Source organism: Plectrocnemia conspersa, unplaced genomic scaffold (assembly GCF_051122295.1).
Source record: "Plectrocnemia conspersa isolate PC_06_02 unplaced genomic scaffold, ASM5112229v1 ptg000002l, whole genome shotgun sequence".
Classification (NCBI taxonomy): domain Eukaryota; kingdom Metazoa; phylum Arthropoda; class Insecta; order Trichoptera; family Polycentropodidae; genus Plectrocnemia; species Plectrocnemia conspersa.
In genome coordinates this window covers 18,666,937-18,686,721 of record NW_028277166.1, presented here as the reverse complement: position 1 = coordinate 18,686,721, position 19,785 = coordinate 18,666,937, and the positions used below count along the sequence as shown (strand labels likewise).

General features: G+C 28.9%; 3 protein-coding genes across 4 annotated transcripts; all 3 read left to right on the top strand.

The window, feature by feature from the left end:
• The first annotated feature begins 1,450 nt into the window (after window positions 1–1,450).
• LOC148237952 (uncharacterized) lies at window positions 1,451–5,640 on the top strand. Of its 2 annotated transcripts, none has more exons than XM_088181594.1 (3): window positions 1,451–1,648; window positions 3,453–3,593; window positions 5,472–5,640. In XM_088181594.1, exons 1-3 carry the CDS (start codon window positions 1,558–1,560, stop codon window positions 5,612–5,614), a joined length of 375 nt encoding a protein of 124 aa, XP_088037720.1. In that variant the 5' UTR covers window positions 1,451–1,557; the 3' UTR covers window positions 5,615–5,640. The 2 variants fall into 2 exon arrangements, 1 of the variants encoding a protein (XP_088037720.1); XR_015808906.1 differs by lacking the exon at window positions 1,451–1,648 and adding an exon at window positions 2,920–3,380.
• Window positions 5,641–6,387: 747 nt separating this feature from the next.
• On the top strand, window positions 6,388–8,309 carry LOC148237951 (glycerophosphodiester phosphodiesterase 1). The gene is made up of 6 exons (XM_088205049.1): window positions 6,388–6,698; window positions 6,755–6,915; window positions 6,987–7,185; window positions 7,280–7,377; window positions 7,470–7,604; window positions 7,672–8,309. Exons 1-6 carry the CDS (start codon window positions 6,465–6,467, stop codon window positions 7,838–7,840), a joined length of 996 nt encoding a protein of 331 aa, XP_088061175.1. The 5' UTR covers window positions 6,388–6,464; the 3' UTR covers window positions 7,841–8,309.
• A 2,319-nt stretch (window positions 8,310–10,628) lies between these two features.
• LOC148237950 (glutamate receptor ionotropic, kainate 2) lies at window positions 10,629–18,927 on the top strand. Its single transcript, XM_088205048.1, has 19 exons — window positions 10,629–10,769; window positions 12,440–12,574; window positions 13,034–13,195; window positions 13,262–13,507; window positions 13,576–13,742; window positions 13,822–13,875; window positions 13,966–14,130; window positions 14,478–14,624; window positions 14,686–14,889; window positions 14,954–15,157; window positions 15,238–15,342; window positions 15,411–15,547; window positions 15,640–15,760; window positions 15,819–16,016; window positions 16,281–16,481; window positions 16,556–16,745; window positions 16,947–17,074; window positions 17,152–17,268; window positions 18,562–18,927. The coding sequence occupies exons 2-19, from the start codon at window positions 12,496–12,498 to the stop codon at window positions 18,619–18,621; spliced, it is 2,685 nt and encodes an 894-aa protein (XP_088061174.1). The 5' UTR covers window positions 10,629–10,769; window positions 12,440–12,495; the 3' UTR covers window positions 18,622–18,927.
• Window positions 18,928–19,785: the final 858 nt, after the last annotated feature.

The window sequence follows — 19,785 nt, the reverse complement described above, 5'->3', positions numbered from 1 at the left end:
TCCCTAATCGAATATTTTTGAAAATCGATGTAGATTACATAGACCTGGATTATAGAATCGAGAGATTTGATCACAGCCTTAGAAAGTCACTAAAGGTTAGTGACAGGATAACGACACCGATGAAACCCGAGTTGTTGGTCCACTAGGATTAATTAATCAACTTAAATGAAATTTTAGATATACTATTTATCATATGACATAATGAGATTAATAAACATAAAAATACATAAGGTCAGAATAGCGTAGTCCGTAAAGTCTAGAATGGTAACAAAGATGCTATGGGTTCGATCCCAGCAGCAGACTCTTTCAGTCTGGTAGTTAATACTCACTTAGGTATTATTCATATCTGATTGACTTATCCAGTTGATACTAATTTACCCCGTTTCAACGCACTGGGCTTACGCCTGTCAGTTTACAACGAAAGATAAAATAAAAATAAGAAACATAAAATCATAAATAAAGTCTGTTCTGTAGAGCTTCCCAAAACAATACTTTTTATGTTATTATAGCTATCTCGATCGTGATGCATCACTGTGGCACTGCTTAGAGCCGACGAATCTCCAAAATCTTACAGGATCACTGATACGAGAATTTTCACATTCTCTAAAATTATCTCGGTGACACGAGATCATCATTCTCTTATCTCGGGCCTGCAAGACTTGAAACTTTGATAAAGCGAGCGTACTTTTGGGTATACTCTACCGCCCGCACGGTCTCGTTTCCTACGAAAACATTGGTTGAACACACCGTGCATTTCATTATAGAGAGCGGTAAGGCACTGTATACCTGAGAACACTGCACCTATTTTTTCCATTGATAATAATTATAAAAATATAGCAAAAAATATTTTTTAATCATACTTAAAGCTATGTTTTGATTACAGTTTTATGAATATAGGAAATGTATAAATCCATGTGTAACGCAATAAAAATTAATAAAATATGAATGATTTTAAAATAAGTTTAAGCTTTTACCTATTTTTGTGTCTGAATATGGGCCGCAACCTATAATGTCGTTTTACAACCGGTGTCATAAATATCCGGAGACAATCGTAAAGTACTCTTTAAAAAAACAGAAAGAATAACTCATTAACACTTTTGTAAACAAAGAAAGTGATATTTAGTGAGAAAACATTACATGTATTAATATATTATTATTTTATTTTGCTAGTGAACATGTTTGAATTTACATACCGCCTAATTCTAAAAAGTACAACAATATTACTCAAATGCGTCATAATCATTTGAACTGTTTATAAACTACTTTTATAATACAACATGTTCTAGTTTTATATTTTTCTTCGCATCGACCAATGTTCTAAACCTCTGGTATAGTCTAACTTTGGATAAAAAATATATAGGTATATTTTGCAATTCGCTCGAATATACGCGTATATAACTAACAGCTCCGTGTATTTTAGTGAATTAGTATTCAGTTAAATTTGGTGACTTGTATCATACAGTTGCCAATTATATACAATCTCTGCACTCGCTTGGAACAGTCGTTTTGTACAATATTCATTATTATAATAACAAAAATAATTAATTATTTAGTAAAATGTCGATAGAAATGTTTTCAAAAATGATTGTCATTGTGAGTGTAATATTAATTATAAACTGTGAAGGATTTCCAACATATTATGGATCAGGTACATTTTTTATTTACTTTAATTTTACATTGTTAACTATTAATAATAATAATATTTCTATATATACTTTATTCATCCATTAATGAAAATCTATTTTTAAATTAGATTTGTCGTATTTTTAGCAACAAATATAATTTTACAATTATTTCAATAATTCTTTATACTCAAATTATATCTACAAATAGAAAAGATTATGTAGCTCATAATTTCATTTTTATTATTAATTTTGATAGGAAACATTTAATTTAATTGTCTCTCAAAAGACTACTGTGTAACTTAAGGATAAAATAATTTAATACCAATGTTGATTTTGCACCTAAATCTAATTCCAAAAAGCCATTATTAGTTATTAATTAAAGAACAGTCACTATTAAAAAAAACATTAAAGTGTACATATAATATAACTCTATAATAAAATATATATATATATATTCATATATGTATAAATACATATTAAAACATATTTTGTAAGTGAGGCGTTTCTCAATTTAGAAAAAAACATACACTGTAAAAGGCAATGGAAAATCACTTAATTAGTTTCTCAATAAAAGTAAAAAGTTTTGCCCCAATGCAAGAACATGCTAACTGATTTTTTAATCGTAAATGAGTTATACTAAACTATACTGGACTAAGCATAAAAATACTCTTTCAAATTTTTACACTCGCATTTCTTATACACATTGAAAATATATAGAAACAACATGAGAAAGAAAATGGTATGGGAACTAGATAGTTAACATGTTCTTGGAATTAATGTATTCTGACTATTATTGAAAATGACTTCAGGAAAATAATAAGGTAAGACGAGAATATAAATTATAGATAACTATTCGATCCTTTTCGGCCGAAAAAATATGATTGAGGTTATGTTATGCTTGCCTTTCATATTAATATATTTTAAATAATTCAAATATAAAAATCCTTATGTTTCTTTTTACATTTGAATAATCATCCCTACCATAAAACCTAATATTTTTGCTATGAATTATAAATATCAATAATAAATATGTTCTATGTTGATAAAAGTTTAATATATTATTATCTTGGGGGTTTCATGTATTTATATGTAAGAGTGAAAATATGTAGATCACTTCATTGTCACTAAAAGTTTGCTAGGGATGAATTATAACGTACTAAGAATAATTATATATTAAAGTATTCATTAGTTTACGTACTTCCTATTTTGACACAACATGTCCTATCTATCGAAAAACAGGAAGCAATAGGTAAAATAGGCATTATGCCCAATTGTTGATCGTGCACTTGAAAACAATCTATTCTATTGATCGCTAGGTACTCTCGCGCATTGTTTGTACTTCGAAGGGTCATAAATTTTCCTTCGGATCGTTTCCGATCGACCTTGCCCTAATAAACGAACCTCCAAAATAAATATAACAAATTCGCACACAAACGAATACGCTGTCCATATATGTGAGCATGTTCATATGCAAAATGGACACGCCTTGCCCCCGTTCGCATGCCCATACAAAGTTCACGTGTGAATAAATTAAATTTGATGGGAACAAATTTGATCATCTATTAACTAGATCTAGTTGGTTCATTACATAAGTGAATATTTTCATTAGCTCGATTATATCATATAAATATAAAAAGTAGATCATTATCGATCGATCGAGTTCGGTTTCGAACTAGGCGCGAAATCTGATATGTGGACTTTGATGAAATATTTAATTGTAGGTCACGTCTTATAAAAAAGCACACTAATAACATAGTGGGTTGTGTTATTATTTTTTTATGTTCTATTGAAATCGATAGTTTGTTTAATCATTTTTTTTCTCCGTAGATGTGTATGATAAGAGTGTGGAAATTAAAGAACTGGAACCGTCAGAAATACAAAACGCCATGTGTAACATCGTAACTGATCAAATTAAAGCTACCGCTAATGCTACAATAACCCGACAATTAAAAGGAGTCTGTCACGCCAGTAAGAAAAATCACAATTTTATATTTAAGAAACCACACGTCTATGCATTACTTTAAGTATACAAATGATTTAATATTGATACTTCACAACTAAAAATGTTGACATCACAGGGAATACTCGAATTCGTTCTTACGCGATTTTAACATTTTCCTTCCTGCGATGTATACCAAGTATACATGCCATCTTGTAATGTATATAAATATGCTGAATAAAAAATCAATTCATTAATACATTCAGATGTGTGTGAGAGTGACGTTTGCGTCCAAATGTTCGTAACTTGATTTTAAATATTAATTTTGGTAACGATACATTTATTTTTAAGCATAACATGTATATAAAGTGTACATCACCGGGGCGCGCAGATTTTTTGCCACAGTAAAGTGTTATTTTTGTTGTTGTTGTTATTTCGCTGCGTTTTGTTTTGCTGCAAATGCATTTACATAAAATAAACATGAATAATATTGCAACTTATTTATTAATTTATGAAGAAAATAAAGCTATAAGGCAAACACTACATAGTTACTTTTTAAGTATAACCTGAAAGAGAATTTTTATCAGGGCTTCGAACCGGAACTGAACCGAAAATCGGAAACCGGAAAAATCACATTTAAACACGCGCGTTAATTTGGAACAAATAACATTTTTTAGAGAAATCAATTTCAATCACAAATTAACAAACAAAATTATCAAGTTATAGTGAAACGTCTAATGAAAAGGTAGATACACATATGTAAATAGATTCCATTTAATTTATTTTTTGGTTATCTCTACATCATTAATTTTCTCAAGTAGATCAGCACATCTGAACCTCTGGGTTTTGAAACATGTTTTAATAAATTGTCTCTCCGTATATGACGTCCTACAAATCGAGTATCTTGCGTTTAAAGATAGCCAGTTTATTTTATTCTCTTTGAGTGTTTTCCCATGTCTCACAGCCGTAAGTGACAACCGGTCTGTGTTTTGTATATTATCGTAATAAAATTGTTTCCTTAGAAGTATCTAGCAGCTGTACATTTCATGTACCTAAAGTTGTTCACTTTCTCGGATGTGGATATGGAGCAGTCGTTTTTAATTTTTATTTGGCTCTTTGTTATATTTTCTATTATCTAGAGTGGATTTGAATTACTACCATTGCTGGACGAAAATTTGGATTAGAGTTGGACAATAAACATTTTCAAATCATTCGAATGGAAAGGGATAAATTCAGAAGTAAACTTATTTGTATACTTATATCAATAACTGACATAGAAGTATGTTTACAATTTTTATAAATTTATAATCATTTTATACAACATTATACTAATAACCAAGTTACAATTTTATTAGTAATCAAAACGAAATATATTTAATATACCGTCCTAAAAAAGTTAGTATACTACACGGCATTATTATTTATTCTATTAATCCACTAATTTCAAGAATCGGTGATTATGACAAAACAAAACTTAAATTCAAGTACAAACATAAAATGCGTAAGCACATATTGCTTTGATGCAGCTTAGCCTATTGTAATGTTATTAGTTTCAGGTTTACAGGTTTAAGTTTATAATTTAGTATTATATAATTTTCTATGTGTTATATTTTATATATTTTTATTGTAAAAGGTTTTATGAATTAAAATTTAATTATATTTACAAATAATTTAGTATTGTTTTTTCTTTTATTAATTGCTTTCAACAATTGTAAATAATGAAAATGGTTATAGATCAGTAATGTGCATTTATTACGCCTGTATGGTTTTGTACATATGTATATTTTTGAAATAATCTTTTATACATAAAAAAATATTCTATGGATACAATATCTTGGAATAATGTATACTCTTCGTATCTTTTCTAGTTTTACAGTACAATATATTATACAAATTTTATATTATAGAGGAAGTTCGACAACAGCTAAGACACATTGAAATAACTTTCATGAGAGAATTGCAAAAAATCCACAAAATTGTGCAATCAATATCAGCTCATCAAACCAGTCGAAAGCCGGTCGTATTTAAATATTTATCAAACAAGCCATAAATTATTAGTACTGTAAATAATATTATTATTTTAAATAAATGATTAAAATTAAATTAAATGTTTATTTTATTCAATCTATTTTTACAATATAAGACTTGACTTACCACGTGTAGTTGTAAATTATGTTTTATTTGTGTATCCTAATTCAAATAATTACATATTTTAATTATTCTGACTGTTTATAAAGCGACAAATGCAGTCATAATATTAATATAATTTATGTGTTACCGATAATATATATAGTAATTTAAAATATTCATATTATCTTATCTTAATAAGATATAATATAAATCAACGCAATTTTGTGGAAATAAAATAATATTATTCTCCTTGAAGGGAAAATAATAATCATATATATTATTTGTAACGGGATACAACCTTTCCCTCCCGCGGTCACTGACAGGTGGAAAATAAAAATGTTTACGTGTTAAAATATTAAAATTCCCCCCCTCCCAAAAAATATTAATTAGTGTTTTTTCAGCATATTAATAAAATTTATTAGTGTTATCTCAGCCCAAATTCCCTCAATGTTATACTATTTTGCTACAAACGTAACAACCTACAAATTTAATAGAATAAGTTTAAATTTGAAAAATTAGAAACTATGTAGAAAAATATATTATTATTTATAATGAAATAAAATATTTAATGTCTAAGATGTGTGTTTGTTTGAAAAAACTATTTAAATTATTTTTATTACATATAATAATCGTGTAAATTAAAATAACATTACAATCCATATTTTTAAAATGATGTCTTGACGGTGGCCAATTGTGGTGTTATGTGCACATTTAAAAATAACACGCAAATGTCAAATTGGTTATAAATAAATATAACCTTAGCGGGCGGTATGCTGTGGATGTTAGTATGGATTTGGGAGACGTGTTGGGGTTTAGTGACAGGTACAAGAGAAGCCATGCCGTGGGCAATAGATGCCGCTATATTAGGAGCGTTTCTACTGATAGTTTCCCGTCGTCGAAGACCAAACACTTCAGCTGCCTTTTTCACATCGCCTACTCGATGCATAGCTCACCGGGGAGCAGCTCTTGATGCGCCTGAGAACACTATGACGGCTTTGAAATACGTCAGTATTATATTTATATCATATTATCGAGAGTTTTTATTTAATACTTCTTACAGTGCGTCGATAAGGGATGTAAAAACATAGAAGTCGACGTTCGCATCACTAAAGATGGAAAATGTATCTTAGCGCACGACAATACATTATGCGGAAAAGTCATATCAGAATGTGATTGGGCAGAATTGAAAGATTTATCACTGGAAGATGACCATCCAATGAGGTTAGAAGCCTAATAATATGAAAGATTTTCATTTGCCACACTAAGTATTAAATATTTTGAATTAATTTCAGAGCAAGATTGGATACTTCGAATCCCTTGTTGTTGACTGATGCTATAGATTTTTTTATTGCGAACAGAGTTAATGCGATTATTGAAATCAAAGAAACTGATAAACGAATTATGACGACAATGGTGGAAACTTACAAAAAATATCCAATTTTATACAATACAACAATCGTTACATCGTTCAATCCTATCATTATATATAAAGTAATTTTTTAATATTTATATATTCACTAAATTAACATTGTTCATATGTATGTATATATCTTAATCCTATTAACCATATTTTTATAACACTCAGCTTAGAATCATGGATTCGTCTATAATTGGTGCACTTAATTATCGGCCGGGGTGTTTTAGCACAGTTTCTTATAATGCTGTAAGAAATTTGCGTAAACGGTTAGAATTAATTTTAACAATTCTTTTTAAAACATGCTTAGAAATAAAAAAATATAAATGGTATCATAATATTAATCATATTTCTTCATTAGTTTCCCTGATAATACCCTAAAACATGTTGGGGCCAGAATACTCGATGAAATTTACAACGTTGTATGGTCCACGAAGATTCTTCCATTTTGGACTGGATGCTCAGCAATAATTTTGCATAAAGATACAGCAAGCCCGTATGTTTATATTATTTTAATATATAATCTTCATTGGAATATATGTAATGTTTAAATCTTGTTTTAGGAGTGTAATCGAAGGCTGGAGAAAAGCTAAATATTCTGTTTTCCTCTGGGGCGTCAATCAGCCATTAGAGAAGCATTATGTCGTCAAGATCTTAGGAGTGCCATATATAACAGATACGCTAATCGGAGAACCGACTAACGTAGGCGAGATGAACGGAAAAACACATTAACAACGCATTTATAAGAAAAATGTTCAATCTAAGTCTTATTTTTAATTTAATTTCGTGCAACTAAACGATATTTGCATAGCCATAAACATACATATCTTTTTGAAGTTTGTGGACCTGTAAATTATTTTTTATGTTTATAAAAAACATCAAGTTAATAGCAATAAGATGATCTACCATTTAAGAATAGCGATCAATTAATTTTAAAATAATTTTACAGTACAAATTTGTAAACGATCATTCTAGTTAAATATTTCTACTATATTGTTCATAAATAGCATATACATATACTAAATGTTATATTCTTTGCTTACAGTAAGTTATCAAGAAAATATGTATATGTTTGATAGACATAAGTTTGTATGTAATATTTGTGGCATTTTGTAATTTATTCTATGATGTGGCTTTAAATGTGAATTTATGTGGTCTATTTTCCAATTTTTATATATCGTCAATAAAAAATTTGAACAAATTTAATTAATTAAATAAATGTATATAATATACCAAAAGTATAAGTATTTAAAACAATAATAAATACATTTTTATTTATGTTGAAGTTTAATCATTATTTAAATAACACAGCTTTTTTATAAATTAACACTGGCTTTGTGATAAATAAAATAATATTGTCAAAATTATGATATTAGTGGTTAATATGTGCTACAATAATAAAACTTACCTCATGAAAACTAGTTGTATACTGAAATCTTGGCACAGTCACGTTATAAGAGTATTACATAATTACTTAGATCAAAACTTAAAACTCAATTTTTATTTTAATATAAAACGGTTTAATTGATTTTTATAAAAGTGATTTACAGTAATTTTAATTAAATTTTCATTAATGTAATTTTATTTAACAATAAATTTAAAATATTGTCAATAATTTAACCAAAACCAAACTTCAATGTATAAAATATAAATGTAGTTTTAAAAGTACAAAATATTTTAATATTTGTCGCAATATATAATTAAATAGCTAATATTATAAATGAATAATAAATATACTTATGTAAAATATATTACAATTATAAAATTTATAAATGATTATTAAAATAAAAAAATAACATTTTAAACTCCTAAAATAATGTAATGAGTTTCAGTGCTACCATATACCCACAAAGTACATTTTTCTCATATGGCAACATACAGCTTATCTTTAAAGTGTAACCATACACGTTTCGACTTATTTTATGAAAATATACATATCTTAATTAAATATCAGTTAAATAATTGTAGCAACGTTGATATTTTAAAATTATTTTGATTAAATAAATATACGATTAAAGGTTGTTAATATTGCTGGCTCTACTTTGAGGACATAATATGCATGGTTTTTGGTTAAAATATATTTTTATTTAATACAATACCTTGAAAATAAATTGAAAACTTTTCTGAATTCAATACGTTGAACATTATATGGTAGGCAATTCAAACCCTTGTGCAAATCGTTTATTTGATTGGCAGGTGTGTACCACGCCATTTGTATTGTTGACAAACTAGTATTATTATCACTTGCTGCTATGATGTATTTGCTGTTCGTATTGTTGAATCTTTGAATAAATTGCTATTTAATATTTGGCCACTGATTATGACGTTCTCTGAACCAAAATTATAAATATCAAATAGCAATAAACAACTGCACAAATCTTATGGATCAATATCTTATGGTCGTTTAATGAAATACTATGAATATTGTTTATTTAAGTGCTAGTAAAATTGTATTATTTCAACTTCTTCATATGTATAATATTATAGTATACATTTACCTACTTATCATTATTTATGTACATGCGATGTATAAATGCTACAGTGAAATTATATTTTCACAAGTGAAGTCCAAATGTGTATTGTGTTTCTGTATTTTTTTCCTTATAAAAAATTATAGTTTTTATAGTCACATTGCGTAATAGGTATATTGCATTTTTTAATACAGTGTTTATTTTAGTCTTTCAACTTGAAATCTATTACTAAAATCTCACTGTAAACAGGCTTTGCTCCTTTCTCCTCCACCACTATTTGATGTTGATTATCGATATCAAACTACACTAAAGGGGTTAGCAATATTATTGTTAAATTTAGATTAAGGTAATATATTATTTTATGTACTTCATTCTCAGTGTAGCGTGCAACTCTACGATGCTCTTTTTTGCGTAATTTTCTAAGCTTTACCTTAATTAATCTATATGTTAATTCAGTCCTAGTTCATGCTCATAAAAAGTTATTTTAATACATACTATATGGTATGTATTAAAATAACTTTTACATACTACACATAGAAAATATATGCAATGAAACCTCAAATATGTTACGATTTGTCTTGCGATACGCGCATTGTTTTTGCTCATGGGTTGGACAAAAAGAACAGTCGGAGTAAACTGTCTTGCAGGACTTCAGCTATAATTTAAAGCAAACATAGTCATCAATCTTGGTTCATTCATAGATTTATAACAATATATTTCAAAATTCGAAATTATAGCAATATATATCATGAACATAAAAAAATATTTGAAATATTATTAACATTTGTTTTAAGCCGCATTATTTATTTGATTTTTATTTTATATTAAAGAAAATATAATATTTTGTTGGTGAAAATCGAGAGTACCCGAGAAAATTGCGAGCGTGCGGAAAACGTACAGCGCGTGTGCGGGCCGCTTTATCTACCCCTATTTGATTACACCCTCTAGTTTGTCACCGCCGGCAGCCGCCCATTCGTACAACAATTTAATTCTAGTGTCTACATCGAAACCGCTGGTGTTTTTGCATTTTCGCACGTCCCAATCACAGCCTGGATGGAAAATGCAAAAAATAGAGTGCACTCCTTGTTCAACCCCGAGCGACATGGCTGCGCGCTAAACGCGAATGGCGTTAAATGCAAACGAGGTTCCGCGTCAATTGGGGAAGCGACGGATACCGCCTTATCATAATGGTTTGTAACGTTTATTTTTCAATTATATTTTCACCCATCAAAACTCGTACTGACGCTGTATAATAATAATAATACTCGCATTTGCATGCGAGGCGTGCTCATAAATATTATTGAAAAAATACGAATAAATTTCATTACATCGTTCGTTGTAGCGTATATCGGTGTATTTATGTTTTAAATTGAATTTTTTTAAATGAAATATTCGATTTATCGAAATGGTATAATATTTTATTGTGAAATATAACATTTCGGTGTTGTCATGTGAAAAAATTCAAAATGTATTTATGCGTTATGGTAAAATTGCATTAATGAATCGCAGCCTTATACTTATCGTGTTTGTGTAATGAATTCAAATGAATCCTTACAAAAGAATCCAGATTAATGGATCCGTGATTGTGTTGTTACTTGTTGATGAATGTGTATTGGTGTGTGATACATTTCGCTGAAGCAGCGACTTAAATTTATGCTTTATATGTATTTAATCTATGTGTAAATTATATACTTGTAAAAAAGTTATCATATTAATAATAAGAATAATAAAAAGCAAGTAATATATTTAATCATTTTTTTTTATTGTATTCATTTATAAAAAAAAAGTGATTACCACTGCTTAAATGTATAATGTGTTCAGCAAATACACGTATACATACATTTACATACATATTTATATTTCTATATTTTTGTAAAAAAAAATTAATATTCACTGTTAATTATAATTCTATCGAAATATACGTGTTTTTATTATTGACGTGTATAGCTTTATAATATAATTAACAAATCTAAAAAAATATTTTTAAATTAAAAATTTTATTTAAATTTTAAAATAAAAATATTTTATAATCACTCGTTGATAAATTAACACATTTATTATTTTCTATTTTTCACTTAATTCTCACCATTTTATAGTAATATATTATTTCATTTCGAATATACACTTTTGTACAAAGTTGATACGCCCTGCTTGAATTTATTTTTAAACTAAATTTTTTTTATATATAAAATTCCTATTCATTAACATTGCATTTGTATTCCTGAAGCAAATATCACTTCTAATTATAATAAAAGCATTTATATAAATACAGAATATGTTTTAAAGTAAAAATATTGAAGAACCAATAAAAGTATATTTATTATTTATTTTATAGCATTAAATCGTTTTAAAAGACTAATCTTAAAATAATATAATGACCAGTAATTATATCAAGTGATGTTTAATCAATCTTATTTTTAATTATAGTAATAAGATATACAAATGCTTCATTTTTTAATTTATAGATTATTGTGAAAATGGTTTAAAACCACTGCTTAGAATTATATTATAATCACAAAAAATATATACATAAATAAACACATTTTCAATTATTATCTAATTATATATAAAATTATGATTTACATAATTTTTATTTTTCTATTATCTTTCTAAATTTTATATTTGAATTTTATATTTATGTTAAATCATGTTTTTATTGTTGAGAATATTATGGATCAACTCAATAAAGTGTCATTTTATAAATTCTGCAACAATATTCCTCCAAAACGTCTAAAAAGTCAATTCCAAAATAAATCTTTAAATAATATTTCTGATTGACATAAAAAAATGTTCTTATTTTTATTTATGGTATTTACTAACAAATGTTATTCAATTTATATAATCAAATTTAATATTTCAGGATAGAGAGTGATTGTGCAAAAGAAAGAAGGAAATGGTCTGTCGACCATTGCTAGAATGCACACCGCGATCCCCAGCTGGATATTGCTCGTGCATATCATTATCACAACGGCTTTGCCACCAGTTATAAAAATAGGTAAATGTCAACTAATTTTCAAAACCAGTTATTGAATTAAATCAATAACCAGTACAATAAGCGATTAGACTCATACCCAAAAGTCCTGGGTTCGAATTTCATATGGACCCTAGTGTTTTTCAATTTCTATAGTACCTAGAAGATCTGTATTAGTAATTATTATATAATTATAATTTCGATCGGTCTTTACAAATCATGTATTCCTAGATTTTCCTCATCTCATAGATGCATATCGTGTTAAATAATTAAAATAAAATCAATACATGTCTTAAAACATATATTGCTTGTAAGCTGTAATAACAGTTACTGGTTTACAGACATTGATTTCAGTCTGGTGTCTCACTACTTACTTAGTAGTTGTTGATCGTGTTTACCCCATTGTAACGCATTCGGCTTAGGCCTGTCATATTACAACGGAAGACTTACAATAAATATATTAAACATTGATTATATTTTCAGGCGCAATATTCTCCGAAAATATGAAAGGTTGCACTGCCGAATTAGCTTTTAAATATGCAGTTTATAGAATAAACAAAGACCGTGCACTCCTACCGCAGAGCACACTCGTCTATGATATTCAATATGTGCCTAAAAAAGACTCGTTCAGAGTCACTAAAAAAGGTAACTATTTTAAATTTATTAATTAATGTAATGGTTTAGATAAATAAATAAATTTATTTATTTCAGCATGTAATCAGATAGAATCTGGAGTATTAGCTTTGTTTGGACCACAAGAACAACCGTTGGGTAGTGCCGTTCAAGGATTATGTGAAGCGATGGACGTGCCTCACATGGAGGCCTCTCCGGATCATTTAGAACCTCGAGAGTTTTCTATAAATTTATTTCCAAGTCAAGCGCTGCTCGATAGAGCGTTCGGTGATTTTATGACGTATTTAAATTGGACGAGGGTTGCCATCTTATATGAAGACTCTGGTAATCATTTGATTGATGAACTACTAAATACGATCATAAATACTCATATTATGCATTGTTTTATTCAGATGCATTTAGATTTCAAGCATTGAGTCGTTTAGGAACAGAGCTTTACATACGACGTTGCGATGGTCCTGCTTCATACCGGCCGATTTTGAGCGAGTTGAAAGCAAAGAAGATAACAAACATCATAATAGACACCAACACGGAACATATACAGAAACTTTTTAGAGCAGTATGTGTTATTATATTATATATAATATAACAACAATGATTAAGTACAATTTAATAACTCAAATATTAATAAATTTTAGATCCTTCAACTACAAATGAATAGTCATCGTTATCATTACTTATTTGCATCCTTTGTAAGTACTTAATTATTAAATATCTAACAAAGAGTAGTGATTGAATATAGTTAAAATTAATAACTCTTTATTCTATCTTTTATGATGTAGGATATGGAGTTATTTGATTTAGAAGACTTTTACTTTAACCGAGTAAACATGAGCGGTTGGAGACTGGTCGATTTGGATAGCGATCGCGTTAGAGAAGTTTTACAGCAGATGGAAACGTTTCACCCGATTGGATCTAGTATACTGTCTAAAACTGGAAACATTGAGGTTATTATTATTTGCTATATACAATATATATATATATATATTTATATATAAAAACTTAATGATAACGAATCCATAAAAGTAGTATGCACTATCGGAAATTTAATGCTTATGGAAAATATAATTGGATTTTAAGAGTTTTAATCTCATTTTGATTATTTATGGATACTCAAATGGCTTTGAATATTATAAAACCAGATATTATGTTATTAGACGTAGATCCATTTTCAAAATGTATTAAAAAAATAAATATAGCTTACTTTAAAACACAAATCTGGATGTTTATTAAAATAATACTCATTTCTCTTTTTTATATTAAGACTAATGACTCAAATAACTATATATTATAGACAACACCAGCATTAGTATACGATGCAGTACATGTACTAGCATTGGGTCTAGCTGCTTTACAATCTCCACTTAGACCGTCGAATCTATCATGTGAAACTTCTTCCGCTTGGGATGACGGACTTACATTATACAACTACATCAGCTCTGTACGTAAACTTTCCTTTATAAACATAATCATAGATTCACTATAACTTTTATATGTTAAAGGTGAGTGCTCATGGTATAACCGGGCCAATTGAATTCACGGAAGGAAGACGCACTGGTCTGCGATTGCGATTGATGAGATTGCAAGGATCTTCTCTAGAACCAGCCGGCACGTGGACTCCTAGGGGAGGTTTAGAACTGTCTAATCCGGAGGCTTTTAAGCCGGAAACGGGACCGAATGTGACATTAGTCGTGGTCACTAGAGAGGTATATAAAACAGAGCAATGATTCATGAATCAAATATTTTATTAACGCTTTATATACTTTACAGGAAAAGCCTTACGTGATGGTCAAAGAAGGATGGAACCTTCAGGGTAATGATAGGTTCGAAGGATTTTGCATTGATTTGCTGAGGCGGATAGCTACCAGAGTCGGCTTCAGTTATCAACTCAAATTAGTTCCTGATAATATGTACGGAGTGCTTGATACTGATACAAACGAGTGGAATGGCATCGTTCGAGAATTAGTCGATGGCGTATGACTATTAACTTTTAATACATACATAATGTTAATTAAAATGTAGTTTATATACAACAGATTCATTATTCTTAACAGAAAGCAGATTTAGCTGTTGCATCGATGACTATCAATTATGCTAGAGAAACGGTGATAGATTTCACAAAGCCGTTCATGAATCTAGGAATTGGGATTCTGTTCAAAGTGAGAGTTTACTATTATAAATTATATATGATTATTATATTAAAAACTATATAATTGTTATATTTAAGGTGCCAACTTCTCAACCAACGAGATTATTCAGCTTTTTAAACCCGTTAGCGATAGAGATATGGTTTTACGTTCTAGCCGCCTATGTTTTAGTATCATTCACGTTATTCGTTATGGCAAGATTTTCGCCATATGAATGGTATGTTTAACTAAGAAAATAATCTTCCAATAAAATATATTTTAGGTGAAATATGTTTAAAATATAATTGCAAAATTTAATATCTATTAAAGGTCAAATCCTCATCCATGTGCCAGAGAGTCTAGACTAGTTACCAATCAATTTTCAGTGTCAAATTCATTCTGGTTTATCACTGGAACGTTCTTACGACAAGGATCTGGATTGAATCCAAAGGTGAGACATACATTTAATATATAATTATATAGCAATATTAACAATATCAATTTTATAGGCAACGTCAACCAGAATAGTAGGAGGAATTTGGTGGTTCTTTACTCTGATAATAATATCTTCATATACTGCAAATTTGGCTGCATTTCTTACTGTTGAAAGAACTGTTGCTCCGATTGAGACGGTAGCAGATCTTGCCGGACAATCGGTCATACAGTACGGAACGCTCAACGGTGGCAGTACGATGAGCTTTTTTAGAGTAAGTTGTTATGCAATAAGTTATAATATAGCAAAAGCCTATTTACATCACTTGGATAGATAAGGAAAAAAGATACGTGTTAAAATATAAGTTTTAAAAGACTTATTTAGAACATAAGGTAATAATAAATATAAAGTACATAGACTGATATATGAAAAAGGACACGATTGAACTAATTTTTCATAGTGCATAAAAATGAGAATCTATGCTAATGAATTTTGAAAAAAAAACTATATCTATAATATAAATTTATAAACTACACAGGATTCAAAAATTGATATCTATCAACGCATGTGGAAGTATATGGATTCGAGAAAACCGTCTGTATTCGTCTCCACTTATGAAGATGGCGTCAAAAAAGTTTTAGGTGGAGGATATGCATTTCTAATGGAATCGACTATGTTAGATCATAGAGTGCAGAGAGATTGTAATTTGACTCAAGTAGGAGGCTTATTGGATTCAAAGGTGTGTTTATTAATATATTATTCTTAATACTAATAGTTTTTTATAAGTCGTATAATTTTATTTATTTTTCTCAGGGATATGGTATTGCAACAGCCAAAAGTAGTCCATGGAGGGATAAGATATCTCTAGCCATTTTACATTTACAAGAAAAGGGCGTAGTTCAAATTTTATACGACAAGTGGTGGAAAAATACAGGCGATGTTTGCAACAGAGAAGATAAATCCAAAGACTCGAAAGCGAACGCTCTCGGCGTACAAAATATTGGTATGTGTCGAAAAGTATGATGAATATAATGACAATATAATTTCAATTATGGTGGCAACATAAAGACAAAGGTTATATTTGTATAAATAGAATGATATTTATATTACTATATAAATAATTAAATGCCACTATCGAATAATGGAGAAAAAATTAATAGTATTTTATTATATATTTTTATTGAATCTTGTATTATGTTTATAGGTGGCGTTTTTGTGGTACTCCTGTGTGGTCTCGCTCTAGCCATATTAGTAGCAATATTAGAATTCTGCTGGAACTCTAAGAAGAATGCTGCACAAGGACGGCAATCTTTATGTAGTGAAATGGGACAGGTTAGCTTATACATAATTTTTTATTACATGTAGTTATTTTCTGTGATTGTAATATGCATTTTTGTTTTACTTTATAGGAATTGAGATTTGCAATTCGCTGTGGCGGTGGGGCTCGTCAGCGACCAGCTTTGAGACGTCATTGTGCAAGATGCGCTGCGCCGGCAACTTATGTCCCATCTGCTCATTATAATGGAGTATGTATATAATCATTGTTTAATATTTATGATAAAGTTGGTTCACATTAATAAGCATCGGAAAAATACTTTAAAACTACCTTTGATTTTAGAAAGCTAGTGAATTTGTACGTGAACCATTCATTTTGGACTTTGCTTATTAGATTACATTGACCTTAGATAAGAAATTAGGATTTGAAAACTATTCACATAGTTGTTGTGAAGAAAACATTATGATAATTTTAAAAGATACCAATGACATAATTTAGTTTGGTTTAATGACTAATACCCGAAAGACCTTTGTTCGAATCCCCTATACACCTTTATGTTATTAAATTTCTATCATATCACAAATTATGTTTTCTGAGATTTTCCTAATCTCATGCATGAATATTGTAATAATTAATTCAAATAGAATATAAATACATATTAGGTATAAAAAATCACTAATAATGAGCTACTTCAGATAATTAACATAAAAAAATGAGAAAACGAATATAAAATATCCTAGCCGTTTTTATTGTGCATACTTCAAAAATATGTTTTTTAACAGTACAGGGACTGTTAAATTCTAATTATTATTGTTAACTGTTTACCAATATTTGAGATAACATAACTCGATGTATATGTAAATATAATCACACACTTATGACTACTGTATTAATATTTTTTCCAATTAGTTCTTGTTTTTACACACATAAATTAAAATTTTCTACAAAATTCAGTGTTTGTAAAAACTTTTTTAACGGCGTTTTTATTGATTATAATATATTTTTATACATAATAAACTCAGTTGAAGTTTATTATTTAACTCTATATTTTTTTAATTTTCTATTGAAATCACTATAAAAAATGTTTTTTTATGGCTATTATATAATTTTTTTTGCTAGCATATGCATTTTGTATACTCATTTTTATAATTTTTTCCATTTAATAAAATCGTTCTTGTGGCAAAAATAATCCCAAAAAAATGATATGACCAGAAATTCAAAACAACAAAGAAAATCTAAAAAAGAGTCTCTACTCTACCGCGAAAATGTTTTTCAAAAATATGCCATTTCAGCTAGATCATATCGGAATACATTTTCATCGATAGATATATATTTTTACCTAATATCTAAAAATAAGCCCTTATCGGGATACACTAATACATCTACATCTGAAATTAGTATGTAAATCTTTCATGTACAAATCTATTTGTATGGTCTTATCACACCAGGACCAAAGGGCTTTGCATTGAAACCATATGTGATTCATAGAGAGAACTATTGATATGACCAAATATTTGGTATATATCATTCTATTATTTTTCAGGAATTGAATTACGGAACCGGCGAATGTGCCCTGCCGTTGAAGGAGCTCCGGTGCTCCTAGCGGCGCGCTCAGTCACCATGTCTCTCCTCTCCGTCGGGCTGCCACGGCCACCGTGCACCCCTCTCCTACTTCGTTGCGGAGCGACCACCTCCAGCCCGACTGGCCGCGTGATCTTACATTTACGGGACCACTGCACGCGCAACAAACCTAAACTGAATCACTACGCATAGTGAAATTTCAAACCCATAACAATCACTGTGTGAATATTGAAACCGTATATTGTATTAAAGTTTCACTGTTTGATGTTAACGTGTTAAGTGTGTAAATATATTAGCGAGTATGCAAATTATATGTGATAGAAAAAAATTCGATGTGAAAGATTCGACTTATTGTTTCTCTTTGTATACTATCAAGATTTTAACTCGTATATAGATAAGGGTGTAAAGATTGTCATAATAGCTAAATTCACATCATACTCATGTTTTGATTTAATATTATAAAATCATTTCTGCATAGTGTTATTAACATTTTTAACAGAGGCGGCCCGGAAACGGTTCAAAGTGTGCTGATGCGCCAATCCATGTGTTTTTTATCTTTCAAAAATAATAGTTAAAATTATTAAGGGAGGTATTTGTAAAATACACTAATGTGTTCATAATTTTATTTGTTAAATTGTTTTACAAAAGGTTCGTTTTAGATCTTTTTGAAAATCTAATAAAGGAATTAGAGTACATTTCAGTAAAAGCAAAAATATTTTTGTTCTTCAAAACAGTGGCTTAGATATAATAACAAGTTAAAATTAATAGTTCATCTAGTATAGCCCCCCCCCCCGCTCCCTAGTTGGTTGGTTTTTTAACTTATTTTAGAGCTCCCATCCAAATCTCAATCCACACTATATAACAACATTTGTTATATAACTTGTAAAAATTACATGGAATGTAGAGCTCTAATTTAGTAACAAGAAATAAATATAAGACAAGATTATTTTGTTAGTGCAGCTTTCTGAGATTTACTAAAATTTTCTTCGAAAGACATTTTTAGTTGCCAAGATTCAAATTATAATAACTAACATTTTTTTGCTTTACTGCCAAGATTCAATCTTAATGATAACTAGTTTATGTATATATACATATATATTACAAGTTTCTAAGCCATCTTAAAACATGTAAACAAGAAATTTGTCTCTGATTCTACGAACAGTAAGAAAACATTGGAAAGCATTTT

What these genes read in the sequence shown, in the direction of transcription:
- LOC148237952 (XM_088181594.1), top strand. Translation starts at nt 1,558, where the DNA reads ATGTCGATAGAAATGTTTTCAAAAATGATTGTCATTGTGAGTGTAATA. An exon ending in TCCAACATATTATGGATCAG is followed by an intron (nt 1,649 to 3,452) that starts GTACATTTTTTA and finishes TTTTCTCCGTAG; the next exon opens with ATGTGTATGATAAGAGTGTG. An exon ending in AAAAGGAGTCTGTCACGCCA is followed by an intron (nt 3,594 to 5,471) that starts GTAAGAAAAATC and finishes TTTATATTATAG; the next exon opens with AGGAAGTTCGACAACAGCTA.
- LOC148237951 (XM_088205049.1), top strand. Translation starts at nt 6,465, where the DNA reads ATGCTGTGGATGTTAGTATGGATTTGGGAGACGTGTTGGGGTTTAGTG. An exon ending in ATCCTATCATTATATATAAA is followed by an intron (nt 7,186 to 7,279) that starts GTAATTTTTTAA and finishes TATAACACTCAG; the next exon opens with CTTAGAATCATGGATTCGTC. An exon ending in CATAAAGATACAGCAAGCCC is followed by an intron (nt 7,605 to 7,671) that starts GTATGTTTATAT and finishes ATCTTGTTTTAG; the next exon opens with GAGTGTAATCGAAGGCTGGA.
- LOC148237950 (XM_088205048.1), top strand. Translation starts at nt 12,496, where the DNA reads ATGCACACCGCGATCCCCAGCTGGATATTGCTCGTGCATATCATTATC. An exon ending in TATACAACTACATCAGCTCT is followed by an intron (nt 14,625 to 14,685) that starts GTACGTAAACTT and finishes TATATGTTAAAG; the next exon opens with GTGAGTGCTCATGGTATAAC. An exon ending in GAGGCTTATTGGATTCAAAG is followed by an intron (nt 16,482 to 16,555) that starts GTGTGTTTATTA and finishes TATTTTTCTCAG; the next exon opens with GGATATGGTATTGCAACAGC.